This window comes from Citrus clementina, unplaced genomic scaffold, assembly GCF_000493195.1.
Source record: "Citrus clementina cultivar Clemenules unplaced genomic scaffold, Citrus_clementina_v1.0 scaffold_3, whole genome shotgun sequence".
Classification (NCBI taxonomy): domain Eukaryota; kingdom Viridiplantae; phylum Streptophyta; class Magnoliopsida; order Sapindales; family Rutaceae; genus Citrus; species Citrus x clementina.
In genome coordinates this window covers 44,410,585-44,431,404 of record NW_006262339.1, presented here as the reverse complement: position 1 = coordinate 44,431,404, position 20,820 = coordinate 44,410,585, and the positions used below count along the sequence as shown (strand labels likewise).

General features: G+C 35.7%; 5 protein-coding genes across 7 annotated transcripts; 2 read left to right on the top strand and 3 right to left on the bottom strand.

Moving 5' to 3' along the window:
* Positions 1-276: 276 nt before the first annotated feature.
* LOC18046876 lies at positions 277-2,444 on the bottom strand. Its single transcript, XM_006443986.2, has 3 exons — positions 1,965-2,444; positions 1,273-1,414; positions 277-529 (listed from the first exon to the last, which is right to left on the bottom strand). The coding sequence occupies exons 1-3, from the start codon at positions 2,270-2,272 to the stop codon at positions 446-448; spliced, it is 534 nt and encodes a 177-aa protein (XP_006444049.1). The 5' UTR covers positions 2,273-2,444; the 3' UTR covers positions 277-445.
* Positions 2,445-2,780: 336 nt separating this feature from the next.
* LOC112099957 (NAC domain-containing protein 68-like) lies at positions 2,781-4,319 on the top strand. The gene is made up of 4 exons (XM_024187497.1): positions 2,781-2,908; positions 3,061-3,221; positions 3,365-3,654; positions 3,992-4,319. Exons 1-4 carry the CDS (start codon positions 2,784-2,786, stop codon positions 4,073-4,075), a joined length of 660 nt encoding a protein of 219 aa, XP_024043265.1. The 5' UTR covers positions 2,781-2,783; the 3' UTR covers positions 4,076-4,319.
* LOC18046875 lies at positions 3,545-6,442 on the bottom strand. Of its 3 annotated transcripts, none has more exons than XM_024187495.1 (3): positions 5,030-6,442; positions 4,525-4,792; positions 3,545-3,620 (listed from the first exon to the last, which is right to left on the bottom strand). In XM_024187495.1, the coding sequence occupies exon 1, from the start codon at positions 5,940-5,942 to the stop codon at positions 5,034-5,036; it is 909 nt and encodes a 302-aa protein (XP_024043263.1). In that variant the 5' UTR covers positions 5,943-6,442; the 3' UTR covers positions 3,545-3,620; positions 4,525-4,792; positions 5,030-5,033. The 3 variants fall into 3 exon arrangements, with proteins under 3 accessions (XP_024043263.1, XP_024043264.1, XP_024043262.1); XM_024187496.1 differs by having other exon boundaries at positions 4,525-6,006; positions 6,088-6,442; XM_024187494.1 differs by having other exon boundaries at positions 4,525-6,442.
* Positions 6,443-13,040: 6,598 nt separating this feature from the next.
* LOC18046874 (NF-kappa-B-activating protein) lies at positions 13,041-14,822 on the bottom strand. The gene has a single exon (XM_006443984.2). It carries the CDS (start codon positions 14,663-14,665, stop codon positions 13,166-13,168), a length of 1,500 nt encoding a protein of 499 aa, XP_006444047.1. The 5' UTR covers positions 14,666-14,822; the 3' UTR covers positions 13,041-13,165.
* Positions 14,823-18,443: 3,621 nt separating this feature from the next.
* Positions 18,444-20,502, top strand: LOC18046873 (40S ribosomal protein S24-1). Its single transcript, XM_006443983.2, has 6 exons — positions 18,444-18,529; positions 18,659-18,735; positions 18,825-18,866; positions 19,027-19,197; positions 20,089-20,175; positions 20,273-20,502. Exons 2-6 carry the CDS (start codon positions 18,661-18,663, stop codon positions 20,303-20,305), a joined length of 408 nt encoding a protein of 135 aa, XP_006444046.1. The 5' UTR covers positions 18,444-18,529; positions 18,659-18,660; the 3' UTR covers positions 20,306-20,502.
* Positions 20,503-20,820: the final 318 nt, after the last annotated feature.

The following is a 20,820-nucleotide window of genomic DNA, read 5'->3' as shown; positions in this document are numbered from 1 at the left end:
ACGCATCAATCACTTAGTTATTCCAGTTACCTGACACTAGAAAGTCTTACCTGGACTATAGGAAGAGTAGAAGTACATCTTCCTCCTCCACTCCTAGTTGTTTCAATTTCCTTCTTAGAGATTACTTTCACTATTTATCATGTGAGGTCAGGCATATGTCTTGTTTGCATCTGCTTGATATCGGCAGAATGCACATTAGTGGAAACATTTTGTTCGGAAAAATTCAAGTTAAATGGATCATAGAGAATGCTGGGCAAGTTCCAGTGGCAACCCATCAAGAAAAGGAAAGCGCTGTCATAATCATCTATGAGATCTATTGATGATTTTTTCAAATGTATTGGCTTACAATATGTCATTTCATAAAGTAGCTACATTGAATAGGCTTTGCAGCTAATTACAACATCTCATGAAGAGGATGATCTGATACATTGAATGTTTAAATTAATTATTGGCTTCTATCTAAACCAAATGTGTCTTCAGTACCATTCCTCACCTTCTTTCTTCTCTCTGCTATCATATCTGTATATGCCTGACAAAAGGAAAAAGAAAAAATTATGATCCAATACAACCTAGAAAATCTCCAGGACGTCAACCATCGACATATATTTAGCTGCAAAATTCCCATTATAAACGAAAAATGCAAATAGAAGTCATTCCCTGTAAGCAAGTGTTGCAAGCGGCAACATTCAATAATGCCATGGCCTGACAAAAACTATATTGCTTAATTGCATATTCTTGCAAAGAAAAATGGTCCTAAGTCGTAATACCTTGCAAAAATAACTTCAGTAAATGTAAAATCAAGTTTTAAATTCATATAATCAAATATAGAGGTACTTGGTCATGCTTGCCAAACAGTTCCTTAATGCCTTGCAGTGGCATTAAGAAAAACACATCTCTAGAGCCTTGAAAAGAATGTCTTTATAATACACAAGATGCCAACCATTTATTTGAAAGATGTATTTGCCGACATCTCTAGAGGCTAGAGCCTTGAAACCAATTTCTCTATAATACACAAGATGCCAACCATTGATTTGAAAATTAGAGGCTAGAGCTCCAGTGTTTACAATTCCAAATGAACGATGAGTAATCCAAAAAGGAAGGGTGTAGGGTGCTCAATCATCAATTATAACATCAACAAAATAAAACAGGAATTCATAATCAAGCATAAACTACAGAAAATTCATTAAGCAGAGTAGCTTGTGGTTGGTTAGCTGGTAACTTAAATATGAGATAAATGAACAAAAGAATAGTAGGAGTAGGAGGTTCTCATACCTTAGGATAAGAGTACAGAAATATGTACCACCAAGTGCAAACCAGTAATGATACGACTGTTGAAGCTAAGAGAGAATGAAAAATTAACCAGCTACAGACAATCACCAATGCCCCAGTTAACACTATTGTCCACGGCTGACACCTAGCCGCAACCCAAAATAAATAAAAACATGAGAAGGGAAATCAAATTCAATAAATGTGTTATGCATACAAAGTTGGACTATAAAATATTAACTGTCAAGTGTCCCAAGTTTCACTTTCACATATGACAGGATGATTTATACGAGGGCTATCCCTATCTGTATCTCACATTTCATTAAGTGTAGACTGTGTAGCAAGCACTACTCAATCGAACTATGTTACAAAACGAGAGTAGGCCACCAAAAATAACGCTGCCAACACATGTATTTATAGGCACTTTCAAGTGTGAATCACCTAAAACAAGTATTGCTACTAAATTGATAATTTTGTAAAGTAAAAATGTAAAATTGATCTGTTCTATAAAAAGGCAGATTGTAACTTCCATCAAAACCCACCAAGTAAACTCTATACTATAATTTACTCCAAACATCCACTAACAACAACTCAAAGCGGAAATACCAAATTTGTGAATTAAAGTTTAAAAGAGAGAAGGAAAAAAAAAGAAACAGAATAATTAATTAAAAAAAAAGGAATGCAAAGAAAAGGCTCACCAGGAGGGCTTGGTATCCCAAACAGAATCATACTCAAGAGAGAGGTAGTTGAGATAGCCATCCATGTCATCAACGACGCCGTTTTCATCCATAAACATAGACTTATTTTGGTCGCCGGAATTCGCTCCAAACACTACAGTTTTGCGGCCAAGTTTTACCGTTTTGAGTTCGCGCGAAGAAGAACAAGAAAAATGAGGCCGTAAAATAGAGTTCGAGAAATGGGTTTTCTGTGAAGACGAGTCATGAGATCTCATTCTCAGTGAACAACATACTGAGACTGAAAGAGGCAGAAGAGATAGAGTTCCCATTTTTGTGGAATTAAAAATAATAATCTTTAATTAATTTAAATTTTAAATTCTGCAGCAACTGAGCACCGCCAACGAGAGGCACTTGAGAAAAGGCAATGGGAAGGAAAAGGCATGCGATTCGTTCGCGACAAAGAAAACATTGTCGTTTACAGGCGCGGATGGTAAAAAGTGCCAAAAAAATTCACTTGAAATTTTTATTTATAAGTTTACACACGATAAATTTTTTTAATTTATATATAAGGACCTGTTCAGTCTTGAAATGAAAACTTTTTAATAATAATGATTTTTTTTTTCTTTTTCCACCAAACACAATTCAATTTTAATTTTTCTTCGGCGAGAGAAAAATGACGAAATAATAGGAATCCAATTGTAACTTTATATTAGAAAAAAAAAAGAAAAAAAGAAAAAAAGAAAATTGTAGCTTTGAATTGGTCCCCGGCCACCAATTGGTTCAATGGTAAAAGCGGGATTGCTCTTCACTAAATTGAGATTAATGGCAGCCCGATGAATCATGTTTAAAACACATGAACTTTGTTTGTTACATAAAATATTAAGAACAAGGGGAGCTGTATTCACATTACCATCAATTGTCTTTCCAATTCCTAGAAGAATTCGCTTTCCTTCTCCTTTATTAAAGTGAGTTTGCGGCAGCGGTTGTATTAATTTCTTGGCCGTACTTGTCAACATTAAAAAAAAAAGAAAAAAAGAAATGAAATAAAATAAAATAAAATTTGTTAATCTTTTACCATCACAATTCTGATTCGTACATGCCTTGGAATATTGTGCAGGCAAAGACACAGACTGCAAAGAATGGAAACAGACCCCTACAATCCCTTCGATCAGAGTTTGATAAAACAACTGAACAATAAGATAATAGACGAGCCTGTTGAGTTTCCGGACCTGATAACAACTGAGATAAACGATCACCACCCGGCGGACTTCTTCCCAGGTTCGCTTCTCCGAGCCTTTTGCACCTCTTTCAACAATGTCCAGCTCCCAAGTTGGCTGGCTGCAATTCAATAATCTGCATTTACTAACGTTCTTGCAAAATATGGTGATGATGAGTTTCTTGAAATTTTATTGCTTGTACAGAAGGAGGAGACAGAGATCGGGAGAAGGGATGCTATGTTTTGACACCCAAGCACCTGCTCTATGGACTAACCTGGCTTCCAGAGCGGCGAGCAAAGAATGGCTACTGGAAGCCTTATGGATACATTGACGGAAGAATCTTTGGAGCGTGCGGCAAGCTAGTAGCCATAAAGCAATCATTCACTTTCCATGAACCGGGGGAAAACATCGGCAGGAAAACAGACTGGAACATGACTGAATACAGACTGCTGAAGCATTCCTGTACGAGTGTATGTGATCATACCAAAAAGAGGGTAATTCTTTTAATACTTGCATACACAATTACTCTATTATAACAATGTTCTATGGTTTTCAAGCTAGAGACGGAAAAAACACTAACATAAACAATTATTGTTCAGCGAAAAGAACAAATGCATTCAATAATTTGCAAAAGAAACATGGAGAATCACTAACTATGAATTAGACTGGCGCCTTAGACTCAAGCTGTTGCAATAAAAACTCAGTTGAATAGGCTTTTAAAATAGGGCCTTTATTCTATCCTAACAAATATTTTTGCAAGTTCTAAAATATGATTGGATTATTTTTCCACTGCCTGATTACTCTCATCACTGTGTTTCCTTTATATTTCAGCTTGATAGCTGGGTTCTATGTAAAATCTACTGGGAGAGTGAAATAATAGAAAATGAGGATTTCTCTGACGAAGAGGAAGAGTGATTAGCACATTTTGTCTCAGAAGAGATGTTAGCAAATTGACAGGCTTTCGACAATTTCGATGCTTCAAGTTAGTTTCCTGACGATTCTTGTACATCAATATACAGAAGCTCTGCTTCAAAGTTACTTGGTTACTTTACAGGAATCTCTGACGAGATTTTTGTAATCAGAGAACTATGAACCTATTCTCTGTGATATGAAAATAATAGCTTACGAGTTCAACTTTTAAGCATACTCAATTACGAATAAGCAGCTATTTCTTTGTACTCCAAAAAAAGAAAAAAAAAAAACACTATTTCTTTGAGCTTATTAAGATATAAATTATAAAGAATCCATGAAACTTTATATCTAATCAGAGTAACTTCAAATTCTTGGATGTAGAAATCAAAACCCTTGTTCAAGCCTATACTAAAATCTAAGCCAGAAGCAAACAAACAGACAATTAGCTACACCTGTTGAATTGCTCTCATGCAGATTCTGGAACATTTTAGTCTGCATCAGTCTCATTGAGGGCTGACACCCCATGGTAAACTTTTAAATGCCTGCTACAACAAGCTTCTTGATCAAGTTAATGCCTGTCACCCTTTGCCTTTGAGCAAAGGCTCAACTTCTTGAAAAGATAATCATAATAATCATTGTTAGAAAAAGTGATCTTACTGCAATGCTTCTGGAAGATACAACATTGGTAGGGGTAGCAAATGTGAGTAGATTTTTGAAAACCTAGATTTAGAGCATTTCCCATGGTAAGTAGAAAAATGTAAAACAATGATTGGTTAAAGCACCAAGATATGAAGAGCAAATCATTAAACTAAAAATATCGTTAAATATAAGTTATTGAAGGAATAAATAAGGCAAAAGAAATTGGTAAATTTATAATCACATAGTATTCTATCTCATTCACACCGTTTATGAAGATAATCACAGAGGTATCTGTTGACACTAAAGGACTGAACCTACACTTCTATTCATTCTTCCATGCACTCAATAGCAATGAGAAACCAAGACCTTGCAGTTGGTTATCTTTAAACCGCTGGGAATAAGACCAAGTCAATACAGAAGGATCAAAGGCAGACTGGCATGCCCAAAACTTCTCAGCAGAGAGGCAAGTTTGGAACATGAAAACAGCATTACCCATAGCATTACCGAATAGCCAATTATGAACATCCCAAAACACTTCAACTGGGAGACCATCCACCAGAATTGTGTGGTTACCTCGGAACTTCCACTTCAGCCTCTTGACTTGCATCACTGTCTTACTGTCAATACGGATCACAAGACAAGGGTCTTTAACATCGATAGTGTCACACTCAATTGTGATATCATGTGTCAGCCCCTTGTCGCAAAATTGAGCCTTGGCACCATAAAACTTCTTACCAAAAATATGCTCTCTCTTGGCAATAAAAATGGGATTTGAATTGATAGGGGCAGCATTGATCTTCCTGTATGCTTCTTTCTTTAAATCACCAAGAAGTAACACCATTTCTTGATTATATGCAACAGCTAAATAATACCCCTCTACTGGCTCAGGCCCGGAACCAAATCTAGCACCAGACAAATCCCAATATATATCAACTCTACTAGAATCTACCTCTAAATTTTTAGAACCTTTTCTCTTAGAGAACAGCCACGGTTTTATTTCAACTTTACAGAGGCATTGATTAGTCGAATCATCGACTGCAACACAAAGGCCTTGCCCCATGAGATTCTTTGTCCAAGTAACATTAATCAAGACCAAACGACCATGTAATTTGCACTGATAAACACAGGCAACCAAATTTTGAGCAGCTTTTGTTGCACCAGATGATGAGGATGATGATGAATCGGCAACTTGAACCCCATTTTCACCAAAACAAGAAGGAAAGTCCCTCATATTTATATTACCAAAAATTAAACAAAATTCTTTCTTGCTGATTCCTCTCCAGTCTCTACGTGGACTGACAAAAAGAAAATATTAATTACTAGATCAAAAGATGAACAAAATTCAGGCTTAATTAATATACAGAGAAAGTCCTTACACCTCAGTCAATTGAAGCTGAACTCAAAATGCTTCAAGCTCAGTTTCTCAACACTTCAATCTGATCTGGGTATTGCATTTTTGAAGCATACAGCTGCAGATGAAGGAGACAAAGTGAAAAGTGGACTGAGATTTGCTTCACTGTCGATGTCTCAGCTATATCCACTTAAAAAAAAAATTATAATGATATTGGAATAAAACTAACAAAAATTAAAGACAGAGAGCGCTCTCGGGTCACATGGGACTATAAGTCGAAGAAATGGGACTTAAATGATAAAGACTCAGAACTGGTTATGAGCTGGAAAAAAACTGGGTTTCGACTACTAGTCTAAAGAAAAGCAAAAGGTATCTTACACTTTCTCTATCACACACAATATTTACATATATATATATATATATATATATATATATATGTATTATTTGAATAATCTTTCTTCTTTGTCCATAATTAAGAGAATCATTATGGGCTTGCGCTTTAGCTGACATAAAACATTACACATGCATTATCACGCAACAAACAACAGACCACAAACCACCGCTTAAAGAAAGGCCTAAAACGCCAACTTTTGAAACCACCCTAGCCATGGAATTTTCACTTTTAATTGTATACCTAGCTGTATATCATCAGTATCACACACTTTGGCTATTGAGACAAATATAATTATGGTGGAAAGCAAAAAAGCAAAAGAAAGGCAATGCCAATAATATAATAATAGATTATTGTTCTAGTTTTTTTTTTTTCATTATCTTTTTTCTACCCTTTGAAGTTTCCATTATCTTACATAATTGACTGCAGTGATTGCTCTTGCTCTCAAAAAAAAAATAAATAATAATGCTGGTATAATAATAATAAAAACAAAAGTGTAATGGTAATGTTAAAAATGAGCATTTTATATCTCATTTACCAAGGTATTTTCAACCTCACGTCTAATGCCACCTAAAGAAAAGAAATATGAACATACCAATTTCTTCAAATTGGAAAAGTGAAAAATGCATGCTCGAGTTATGGCGTGGCGCATGCCTCGGTGGTGGTCCGCTCTAACTTACAGGCACTGATTACTTATGATATGAGTTATGGCCTACTCTCTAAAGGTTAGTGTTCACTGTGACGCGGTTAATTTCTTTCAGAGTCCTCCCAATTTTCGTGAATATTGATTAAAACTCTTTATTTTTCCTCTTTCTTTTAACGCCAGGTTTTTGCGACATCAAAATTGATGATTGTCTTTAACATCAGCGGTTCTAATGTATGCTAATGAAAAAAACAAAAGGGGTGTGAGCGAAATTAATCGTTCCCCATCCAATGCCTATTTTTAGTACACATAATTGAAGCACAAACGATTAGGCATGTGAATGGCCATAGGTATTTGGACCATGATCAATCGAATGATAAAAGGCACACAATTTAAATTTGGGTTTTTTTAATCATCTTCAAATCTGGACCAAACCTCATGGTCATGGGGTTTGGTGATGAAGATAATGCTCTTTTTGGGGCATGGGATGATGGTTATTAAGATCTAAGGTGGTGTTTGGTTGGGAAGAGAAAATGAAGGAGAGTAAAATAATTTAAATTTTATTTTATTTTTCTATTATTTGGTTGAACAAAATATTTAAGAATTTAATTTCTATCATAACGTAGAATTTGAATTCCACACAAAGAAGTGAAAATTTTACATTCCTCTTATGTTGGAAACCAAAGCTTCTAAAATTACCCTTCAACTTTTTGACTTATTTAATGTCATTAATAATTATTATTTATAATTTTATTTTATCAATTTAATATTATAAATAAATTTAATGAATGATTTAAGAAACTTAACAAAAGAAATAAACTTATTTATTTATTTAACATGAAAATATAGAAATACAAATTAACCGTCGCTGGACCGCCGCCAAACCACCGCTGACTGCATTTGAACTACCTATATATATGTATGTATGTATGTATGTATGTACGTATGTATGTATGTATGTATGTGTGTGTGTGTACACACACACACACACATATATAATTCTAATAAATTATGAATTGTTGTAGGACTTTTTGACATTAAAAAAGTTTGGTATTCATATTAAATTATATTTCATTACTAATATAGATAGTTTAATATTTAAGGTAAATGATATATTTGTTTAAAGAAAAAAAATTGTAATTCTTTTTCCTATCAAATTTTATTTTTTTGGTATTAAATCATCTGGTATCCAAAGATCACATTGGGTCCCGACTGATCCAGATTCGAGCCGGATAGAACCACTAGGATGGTAAAACTCTCCCAATAAGTATTTAACGCAGCTGTATTCTCAAGTTTCGAACCGAAGACCTTTGTTAAAATAAAACAGCCCCATACCAGTTGATTTAAGCGTTTGTTGGTTTTCCTATCAAATTTAATGTGAAACTAAATAATAAAATTTAATTTCACTATTATCTTCCACTCATTTCTTCTCTCTTTCTCTCTATTCTACTTTTTTCCTCTCCCCCTTTCTTCAAACCAAGCATGGCCTAAGACAATTATCAACATGTATAATTAAGAGAATGCTTCGGCTTCTAATGGCAATGGGTAATGGCATTGAGCAACAAATAGCAAACGCTTATCCCTATCCAAATCCAGACAATACGGTAAAGAAGCTACATCTGTAACTTTTCTGTCTCTGTAGTACGTAATTTTCGCAGTTTAGCGGTTTTATTGGCCCAACCTGGCCCCATAATTAAAAAATATAAATGCATGAAAACAACTTGTTTGGTATCAAATCTTGGGGAAAAAAAATATCTAATTTTAAGAAATTTCCATCACAACAAACTCTCGGCCGTTGCCAATAAAATATGGAAGTATAATGCCATTGTCAACAAAATATGGAAATATAATTACGTGAAAAACATATTGATGATCAAGATCAGGACCCATTAAAAATGAATTCTTTGCGAGGACATTGAAACTATAATGGCAATCCTTTTACCCCGGAAATGACTAACTTATTTTGGCTTTTATAGTGGAAAGCAAAAGATCAAGAAATCGATTCCCATTGAGCAGGGCACGTATAAAAATCTAATAAGGTAGACCAATTACGGCCTATCATATCTTTCACGTAGGATCCAGAAAATTTTGGGTCGGTTCTAAAGAGTCATTATAACATTCTTTGACACTTAGTTCAGTTTGTAAGCAAAGGGTTGGTGCAATCAAGGCGAGTAGCTTTTATTATTGCGGTGGTTTGTTGTTTGCCCCCCTAACAGAGTAACCATTGAAATATCTTAACCACTGCAATTATAGATGCAAAATCCTTTTTGTTGGATCACATTATGAGATCAGAACTAAGATTAAGACAACTCTTCCTAACCCAACCCTGATCCATGTGCTGAAAGCTCCAATACCTAAGTTTATGTATACTTTCATGGCCGACTCCTATTGATTTGTCAACGTAACATCAACATGCTACATGCCATATGATACACGTCATTTTGAGTCGCCATATTTAATGGAAGTTATTCATCGTGAGTTGTCCTAATCACGTTATTGAGCCCGTGGCGGTCAAGTCTGCTTATAAGTTGCAGTGAATTTTGCTAATGATGGATTCTGAGAATGATGTTTGTTATTTCTTGTGCAGAATAATTTTGGCGCTAAACGTACTTTTTACTAGAAGAAGAGTTGAAGATAGTTTCACCAATACTCCTCCTCCCACTTTTTAAGCAAGTTTACTGTTATATTATAATTTTAGTTAGTTAAGAAGCAAAGCAATTTGATATCATTGCTTGAAATGACTGTTATCAAATCCAATATGTGAGCAAAACTGCAAAAGTTGGAGAGTTTAATTTCATTGAATGTGGTCAAAAGGAGGAGAATTTGACTTCAACAATTAAGCAACCGATATTTTTTCCCTCGCAGAAGAAGACTTCAGATGGCAATTATGAATATATCGCAAGTTAATGGAGATCAATCGAGGTTTTAGCCTGTGGGTTCCCCAAAGTGGCATTCATGGATGGAAGGCCTATTTTAGGAAGCTGAAACCAAGAACAAATATCTACCACCACATATGAATTATTTTTAATATAAAATAATGTTAGGGATCTCAATATTTGAGTCTTGATATAAATTTCAGTTCATATGAGGTTCATATATCTATTAAAGGAACAGTTAATTTATGCATTTATCACTAGTGTTACGAGGAGATAGTCCTTTTATCGTCAACAGAGTAAATCATCCTCTTTAACTTTAATTAGCCCTTTGTCATCAAAGGAGTAAATCATCTTCTTTAACTTTAATTATAAAATACCGCAATATATTTGGTGAACTTCAGTAAAAAGTTTTAGTAAAGCAACTTGGGAACCACATAACTCATAAGTCATAGCTATGTACATCTGCTTTTAACAGCTGATGCTGAATATTTCATCTTGATGTTGGTTTCAGTTTAAACCTAAGTTTAAACTTCCAAAAGGTTTTAGAAATCCCTCTATTCTTTTGCAGTGTTTATTTTTTGCCCTTGTGCCTGACATATTATGCTCTACTATGATCTGGCAGCTTAAAACAATGGTGACCCAAATCATTTCTGATGCCACCCCATCTCAACCATTAATATCATGATACAAATAAATAAAAAATAAAAATAAACGGAGCCAAAATTCAGTCTTAGAAGATCACGATTTTACCCCATCTTAATCTGAGCAATAGAGGTCATGAAAGTAATACCATTTTCCGTATGTTTGCATATCTGAATTAGTCTGTAACAGTGGCAGCGACTAGAAAGAATAATGTGTTCCGTCAAATGTTATTGGCTCATATTTAAAACTCTTGAATATTGTACTAATATCTCTAGTGTTTGTGCAGCTCAATATGAAATAGCGATCCTACCTATGAACTATGGCCCTGGAATGAATTGTTTGGAATGGGACATTGGCTGCCTTGAATTTCAGGAACTTACGGGCATGAGTTCTTCCAAGCCCTATTTCTTTCAGTGAGGGGCAAAAGCAAAGTCCAGGATATTCCCCTTTTTTTTTTCTTTTATAAAAAAAGTGATGTGATCCACAAATTACAAACAACCTGACACAACATCAAGCCTAACAGTCCAAGCACTTGGTGTATCCGCAAAATTTTCTGGTCATCCAATATCTTATTACTAAATTAGCAAGGAGATAAAACAGCCATAGCAGTACATAAAATTTCCTTCCCAAGTGAAGGTCTCAGTGAATTTTACAAGTACATGATATGTAGGGCAACAAGATTTTTAAGTGCCTCCATCAAATCACATTGAATCAATGATCGATCTTTCCTCCCAAAAAATTCAAATACAACATAAAAAGATCGATGGCTTATCCCTCTCTCTCTCTTTTTCCCCTCCTTTTTTGATAGGAAAAGTATGTCTTTCATTAAAAGATCAATAATGGCCTAAAATACAACGCTACATGGGTGTAAATCCAGGACTACATCAGGCTTAAGTACAATATATAAGATAACATCCAAGACTCAAGCCAAAGTTAGGACAATACATAACAATAACACAACTTAAAACATTACAAATCTCCAATAGCCGAAAGAAAACTAAATAGTTTCACACGGTGAATCGTTGGTGAAACCTAGTTCCAATCGGAAAAATAAAATTCATAGCGTCCGATAACACAATGCAATACAACACAATTGCAATGACAGAACAGAAAAAAATAACAATAAAACCACAAAACTGCAACAAAAACTACCCCTACGATTCACCGGAAAGTCTTTCAATGTCAATCAATCCTATCCACTCACTTGACTGTCAAAGTTATGGCTGAAATGATCTAAAAACATTATTAAAATGTTTAAACACCAATACTGAGTACAAAAAACAGAATTACAATATCACAGTAGCTGATACTAATTGTTCTGTAAAATAATAATAATAATACATTATTTAAGTCAATATTATTTACATGAACCTTTAAAAAGCTAAGTGTCTGACTACTTAAACCAGACCACCTGATGTGATTTAGTGGTATTTGTTATGTGTCAAATAATTTCCAATGACATATCAACATTCCAAAAATTTCTCAGTACTGTTCTCCAGCTTCGATACTGGAAATGTATGCTGTATGCATTGTTCAACAGACTGAAGTTCTGCTCAAAAGAAAATTTATGACTATTATAAAAAGTATTACCCACTCTAAGTGGCAAGTACAACTAAAACTCAACAAGTACAGTGAAGAGTGAAAGCATCTATAAGTCTATGCAGAAATACTCGGCAAATAGATGTAAAAGTACAATTCCAAAAGGCCCATACCCCATTGCTACGCCCTGTAAACAGAGGTCCACATAACTCATTAGCTAATAGATGCATCAGAAATTTTCTATATGTTGAACTTCATAGAAAAGCCATCACATAATGGCCGTTTTTAAGTCCTTCAGCGCAGGTTCAAGGGGTAAATGGAGATGGGATGTGGTAGGTCTCTAGGAAATTCTTCCTCAAAGAACAAAAACAGAAGAAAATTGTTCCTCAGGTAACAACAGGTACAACAAATAACACAAAATTCTGAAACCAAGAGAGACAATGTCCAGAACAAAGTATACACACAAAAAAACCCCCCAAATGAAACAAAATCACAAAAGAGAGGGTCCTTGAAAAATGTTTTCTCCATCTACGAGGGTACCGAACACTTTTCTCATTAGAAACATGTCCTATGTTGGTTTATACAAGTATTTAAATTCAAAGTGTAACAAATGGGCTATTCCCCACATTACATGTCACGCTTTATCTTGGCTTGTCTCTAAATTAATTCTTCACAAGAGTACAATAGATTTATGTAATCTCAAAATATCATGTAAGCAGACTTATTTACTATTGCTTATAAGAATACTGGCATTTCCAACTTTTCATTAACAAAGTTTTCATGACAAAAAGTCAGACTAACTCCAAGCTAATGAAGCGATGCATAGTAAAAATGACATCAACAGAAATGCAAACTAGACAATGCTGTGCAAATGCTTAGTAAAGATAGAAAGGAAAGTTGACAGCCACCCATTTAATTATGAAATCTGCATCCAATTCTTTCAGTATAATCCACTCCATAAAACAGAAAATAATAAAGCAACAACATAGCTAATATTGAACGTACAAGAGCATCAAGTTTCACCACCGTCTTTTCCACCGAAAGGATCATGGGTAGGACCAACATCCTGCCCAATATGACGCTGCACCAGGCGCTGCAAATCAGCCATAACCTTATGCTCGCGTTTTGCCTTCTCCTCATAGTTAAACATTGCTAATGCTCGCTTGTCCTCTGCACTATAAACCTGGTTTTCCTTCCTAATACGAATAGCATTCATTCTCTGATGCCTACTACCACTCATCACATACCCAAGACTCTCAAATTTCTGAATCTCCTCAGCAGATAGACCCACTTCACCTCTTCGTGGTATACGCTTCCCTTGCTGCACGTACTGTGCAATGGCATCACCTTCTCCAGGCCTAAGTGCACCACCATAACTAATATGCCCTTCAGCTCTAGGCAGTGGCATTGGACCCACCGCCGGTTCATTATCTAAAGCTGGCTTCTTCTGAGACTCAATCATTTCCTTAAACTTGAGCACCTCAGCATTGATTTCAGCCTGCTTAGCCCCATCGTCCATTTTCTGTTCAGAACCTAAACTCTCATCACTCTCACTTTCTGACTTCTGCTCTTTCTTACTCCGTTTAGACAGAGAAAGCTTGGGCTTCTTCAATTTCCCATTATCATCATCAGAAGACTGACTGGCATCAGATTGCTCAGTTTCGCTGCCCCGACTATCGCTCTCATCCGAATCACTGTACCTACTCTTCCTCCTACTTGCCTTTCTTTTACTGCTGCTTCTATTCTTGTGCCGTCTACCTCGTCTCTTTCTCCTGCGTCTATCCTCTTCCTCATCAGAATCGCTCTCATCATCTTCTGATTCACTAGGTTTTCTACTCTTCGGCTTCGATCTCCTACTCTTTCTCTTCTTCCTAGACCTTGAATCATCCGATTCAGACTCGGATTCAATCTTTTTCCTATTCTTCCTAGACCGCGGATCATCAGATTCAGAAGCAGACGCACTCCTCTTCGAATGCTCAGCTTCAGAATCGTCTTTTTCTTTCCCACTCGAATCATCACCTCCGTATTTCTCCAAAATCTCATCAGGTTTATCGTCCTCCAAGTCATCGTTCTCGTATCTCGGAGGACTCGGCGTGGCGGTCCAGAAACAGTGTTTCAAGGATTTACGCATCTTCTGCCTCTTTCGCCACCTGTACTCCATAAAGTTCAGCCCCTTCAATTCCTCGTCGAAATCCGACTCTACGTCATGCCCGTTCCTATAATCTCGGTTGCTCTTGCCAAATCTTTTCGGCAACGAGTCTAGGGTTTCGTAATTGCTGCCTACGGGACTTCTTCTTCGTCCAGGGCTTGGACTTCTTCTTCGTCTAGGGCTTGGACTTCTTCTTCGTCTAGGGCTTCGATATTTCGGTGAATATGAGCGGGAACGGGAACGGGAGCGGGAGCGGAAGGGAGAGCGGTACCGGTAAACGGGTGAATTTTCGGAGTCCGAGGGGTAGCCGCCGGAACGGCGGCGTCTGTCTGGGATTTCGATGGTGGATGATGGACGGCCCATAATTGTTGATTAAGCTAAGAAGCAATGGTCGGTCAATGTAAATGGTTTTCTTTTTCGTAACTTGATTTAGCTTTTGCACCGTTGCAAACTCGGTCGAATGTCCTTCCTGGACCCGGGTGCCCTGACATCCCCTCCTCGACCGCCAGCGAGGAAATTAACGCGTGTTCCTCGAAGGCGTCTGAATGATTGGGCCGTCTTAGAGATTGGAGAACCGCCAATTAATCGGGCCCTATTTGGTTACCCTCCAGCCCAATTACCACTTTTAGGGCTGTGTGAATTTCTCCAAAACTCGCTGCACCGCCTGTCTATAATCGAAATTCCAATCTCTTCGAATGAGTTAACAAGTAATTTCATTAATTATGAACTTGAAAATTAAATGAGTGATCGCCACCTCATACTTGGATAAAAAATATTGGAGTAATATTGTACGTACAATGATAATATTATTCTTTTGTTAAAGTTTGGTTGAAGAAAATAATATATCTACATGGCATATTAATAAGGGACATTGGAATCAAGCATTAACTGAAATTTGATTTTTTTTTCCCCTTAAATGATCGTACTGAAATTAGAACATATATACCTGATGTTGTAGTTCATTTGAAAGCCAAATCTACAATTTATTTTAAGAAATAAATTCGGAGTTATTTTAAAGAGAAATTCTACTCTCCCAATCAATTCACATAAGATAAACCAAAAAAAAAAAAAAAAGTCTTGAAGCTCAATATTGATACTTGATAGGGTAAGTGATAGTTTATGTCCCTGTTTTTAAATTTAAGAATTAATGCCGGTCTGTCCAAGCAAAATTTTGTTCACATAGCAGAAATATTATGGTTGGTTATGGAGGACGCTTTGGAGTTGGACAATATTGAAGAACCAATCGATTTAAGACTTATTGCTGACTATCAATGTAAATGAAGCTATTTACAAAGGAGAATCGATGATTAAATTACTTATAAATAACAACAACTACGCGATGAAACATACTTTTCCAGTAAATATATCAACTTGAAGCAAAGAAGTTTAGCCTCACACATTCAATCTTGACATTCACAAGCTCACACATCTAACCACCGCAACGTTTTACCACATTGGCCTGGGTAGCTTACAAGTTAAGACGCCTCTATTTCAACTATAATTTCCAATTAATATACACACACTCACACACTTATGCATGCATGGTGTTCTAGAATTTATGTAGTATGGAATTGTGTCAAATTTTGAAACGATCAAAGCTTCTGATGATCAGCCCTTTTTTTTTTCCTCCTCGTTTGTGGACCGTAACATTACTTATTCAGTACTCTACAAATCACAATAGAAAACCAAAATTTTCCCTTTGACGTGAGGTTAGCTTTAGATGTAAGTTTCGATCTCTATGGACTGAATTCTCTTTATCAATCTTTGTATTAGCTAGGCCATTTTCACAAGTTCTGTATTCAAATTCACTGGTTGATATATATGTATTAGCTGACAATCAATTGGCGCTTCAGACATAGGCTAAATTATCTTTCAGAATAAAAATGCTCAAGTACCTTTTTAATGTATATAACCCACGTTACCACTTATGTATAAATATATTGTTAATTTAGATTTTTCTTGTAAAAAGATTCATGGTTAATTTAAAACGTAAAAATCTGAATTAAGCTTTTAAGTATCGTATTATGCGTTATCCATTTTGGTCTCACTCTCTTCTAAAGCACTGAATTAAAACATATGTTATATATCCAAAGGTGATCCACATTTGTACAATTTCATCATGTAGGGACGAAGTTTTTTTTCTTTTAAAAGAAAAAAAGCACGTTTTTCATGCTGGATGGAGCTGGTAAAATAAATAAAAATGTACTAGAAGATACTTCATGCTTGTTGAAGTTGGGTGAGCATCAGCTACTGTGGCTTGTAGGACAAGGCTAGTGAAAGAAAAGAAAAAAAAATTAAAGAATGAGGGGATATATCGTTTTGGTGAAGCCGCAGCTAGCTTTGGTAATATCAGGTTCATTTTTGAGAAAGAGAAAAGGGTGTGACAGAGACATGGCACCAAGAGAGGGCATGTATTTCTAAATTCTTATTTCTTGCATGATTGCCCTGTAAGAGATCAAATGAAGGAAATACAAATTGAAGAACAGTAGTAAGATACAAGTCACTCGCTCTCCTCAAAGCAAAGCAAAAGCCCCTGCCCCCCATTAATACTTTCAGCTCGGCCCTCTATTTCCTTCCAACCACTCACCTACTACCAAAACCATTAATTGGAATTAAACACACGCACACTACTTCTCCAAATGGCCGGTTGGCTTCACTCCCTCGTCGTCTCCCCTTTGAAGAAGCTCTGGGATCGCCTTCACTCCAGCCACCGCAGACGTAATTAATACCAATTCCCCCTCTTCACATTCTCATGATTTCTCGCAAAATCTCCATTTAAAACGATTACATGCATGCATTCGTTGTGTTTTGCAGGTAGAGGGCTGTATATACTCTACAAGGATGTGAAGTCGTGCCCCTGCGAAGATGTGCAGGTATTGTGGTCAATACTGGTGGAGTCACATGCGGCTGATCTTCGCAAGTAATTAGCTAATACGAAGATTATACAGGTTTAATTAATTCGCTTTAACATCGATGCTTCCAAGAAGAGGGTGATGATCACTTGTCCCTCGGTGTCCGCATGCATCCATTGCCTTGTGTATGTATATGCAATTACAATTCCTCTGTAATCACTACATTTTGTCAGAATGGGGCTAGCTTTTGTTTGGCTATAATATATATGTACATGGGTGGTACCTGGTGGGCTATTTTTGTTCTTCGTTTGCCTCCGAAGTCCCAACTTCTTTGTTATGTGTGATTACGTCTGTAAATTGGTGATATTTATAATCAGCGAAAGATAAATGAAGTGCTTTTAATGCTACAAACGTTATTACTGAACTTTCGGGTACTGAGCAAGATCTCCTCGTTGCGTCATTTTCAAGGTTTATAATTTACTCGTTGTCGGGGTCGGGGGTCGGGACTCGAGGAGCAAATAATATAACTCTTCAGTTAACCTTTTATTTGCTGCCATTAATAAAATAACTCAAATGGAATATCCGTATGATAATATCCGTATGATGCTGCAACAATGGAGGGAAATTCGCCCACTTAAAAATTATTTATCTTGATCTTTTTTAATTTTTTTTCTCTTTTTGAAAGAAAAGCTTTAGATTTCTTTTTCTCTTATTTAAAGAGGATCGTTAGCGAATATTTTAATGCATTTATGTGATAAATATTGAATAACAACCCAAAATAATTTTTAGAAACAGAAAATCAATTTTTTTTTGAAATAAATGAACTTTTTTAATTCTAGAACACTAAGTAAGTATTGGTAAAGATTGAAGCTCCTAACACCCTTTTAAAACTCTTATGAAACTCATACCTCTTATTTCGATGAAAATAATAGAAAATGACAAAGGTTACAATAGAGTTTAATTAAATGTTAAATCCAAATTTTTTTTATTGCCTCAAAATTGTTTTAATTTTATAATAACTACCTATATCATTTACCGATGAGAGAGTTTATGGTTTGCAAGTGTAAAAAAAATATTTTAATTTAGTTAAATTCATATATGTCCTTTTATGTAATTTTCTCTAAATTACAATTACTAATATCGGGTTTTATTAGAACTCTACTGGGGTGCAAATAGCACTCTAAGATCCTAAATAGATTTTTATGGAGCCAGCTAAGGCCCAATAGAGCTATACTCGTTATCAAATCAAATGTCAACCCAATTCCAAAACCCTAAAACCCCCGACTCTTGTTAGTAGTCAGTCATAGCATTCCAGTCCAAACGCGCCACAGAGCAAAGGAGTAAGCGAAGCGGTCGAGGGAGAAAGAGATATCGTGTAAGATACTATTGACAATTTGACATGCCTCATTTAAATTTGGTGATCACTGAAATTCTCATTCTAACAAGCTTATAAGTTTTTAAATTTAAAACAAAAAAATTTTTGCCGATTGGTTGGGTTGTATAGGCATGGCGGATACTAAGGCAGTGACTTTACGTACGAGGAAGTTCATGACTAACCGTCTTCTGTCTAGGAAACAATTCGTGAGTCTTCTCCTATCAATTTAATATCATTTTTTTTAATTTTTTAATTTCGTATCATGAAAATATTACTTTGCTTTGATTGGATGCAGGTCATTGACGTTTTGCATCCCGGAAGAGCAAATGTTTCCAAGGTTTGTTTCTCTCTTTCGATCTTAATTACGACCGATAGAAGATGAATGCAATTAAAGAAGCTGCATATGATAATATAAAGAGTCATTTCTTGGGTTTGTTTATTTTTTATTAGATGTGGAACTGTTTGTTATATTCACTTTGATTTAAGTTATTCAAAAGGCGGAGTTGAAGGAGAAGCTGGCGAGGATGTATGAAGTTAAGGATCCAAATGCTATCTTTGTTTTCAAGTTCAGAACCCATTTTGGAGGAGGAAAGTCCACTGGTTTCGGTTTGATTTATGATTCTGTTGAGAATGCAAAGAAGTTTGAGCCAAAGTACAGGCTAATTCGGGTAAGTTGATTTCTTTTGTTTCTGTTTGTCGTGGGTCATGATTGTGGAGGGTGGTTTCTACTGGTCAATGCTTTTGTTCCCGAATGACTGGTGATTTCTACTGGTCAGTGCTTTTGTTCCAGAATTTCTTAAAACGTCGAGCAAAATCTTTTATGCAATTGAGAGCACTAATCAAAGCTACTAATAGTAAACATTGTATCACTTCTTTATTGCACCTAAGAGCTGGGGTGTAGGTTCCTTAAATGTTGCTGCTACAATATTGGTGTTACTTTTCCATTATTAGCGTGATGAATGAATCTGTTGTAGCATCACTTTTAACACTCAAATGTTGAAAGTGAGTACAAACCTTGTAAATTTGCATGTGAATGAATTGTATTTGAAGCTAGATTATTATCTATTGCACTCTTTTAAGCTACAAGTTTTCAGTTCAGATGATGGCAGTGTAAAAATTTCTGAACTCTGCTGACTTTGATATGATGGAATAAAAAAGTAGATTTACATGGTTGGGCTGTTCTCAGGCTTCAGTCACTGCATTGCTTTTATAGCTAGAAACTCTGAAAGTATGTCTTGGAAACCTCGCAAAGATCTGTTGTTTAACCCTTCTTGAAGTTTAATATGTTTATGGTTTAAAAGTTGATGCTACTTCCAAGGCTTGGTCATGGATGTTCTTGTGGGCCTCGGATCCTTGTGGTTACACATATACACATAAACTCATATTGTCTATTTATAAACACTCTGTCAAGCAAATCTGTAAAGAAATTCTATCTTCAACGAAGAGAAGTTGTCTTAATGAAAGAAGTATTCTTTGAAGAAGAGAATTTTATTTCGCTTCATCTGATAGAGATTTCTTTGTCTGATTCCTATTTTTGTTTGTTTCGCATCTATCGGCAGAATGGATTGGATACGAAGGTAGAGAAATCAAGAAAGCAGTTGAAGGAAAGAAAGAACAGAGCCAAGAAGATACGAGGAGTAAAGAAGGTAGAAAATAATAGGGAACCTTTTTTCTCCCCTCTCTTTTTCAAAGTTAAAAAATGTATAGCTGACATATTAATTTTTTTAATTATTGAATATCCAGACAAAGGCCAGTGATGCTGCAAAGAAGAAGTGAAGCCTTTTGGGATTTTCTGGTTATGCAACTCCACATGCAAGGAGTTTTCTCTTGGAGCAGCTTTCTGCCCCTATTATTTTCTTTTACCGTTTTTGTAGTAAAAGTAAAACTAGTTTCAGAACTTTAATTTCTAGCTTTAGTTGATGTTTGACTTGAGGTGATAGTGATGATATATAGAGCCGATTTTTGCATGCTAATATATTTCATATTCCCAGTAGTTTTAATTGTCTTTGATTGTAGTTTATGTATATGTACGTCAGGTTATGGCAACTGGGTGTCCAATTCGGTGTGATTCGTGTAGTTTAAAGTATTGCTCTCGCGATCAATCATACCCTCATTCGGTATAAAGGGGTTAGCCCAAGATTAATTTATACAAGAATAATTTATTCATCTACTCTATTAAGTAAGTAGCCATATAAAACCTCAACACACTGAGCTTGTTATGCTCGTCCCATAAATGGATTACCATTTACCAAGATTGATGAATTTTATATTTTAATTTCTAAATATTTTCG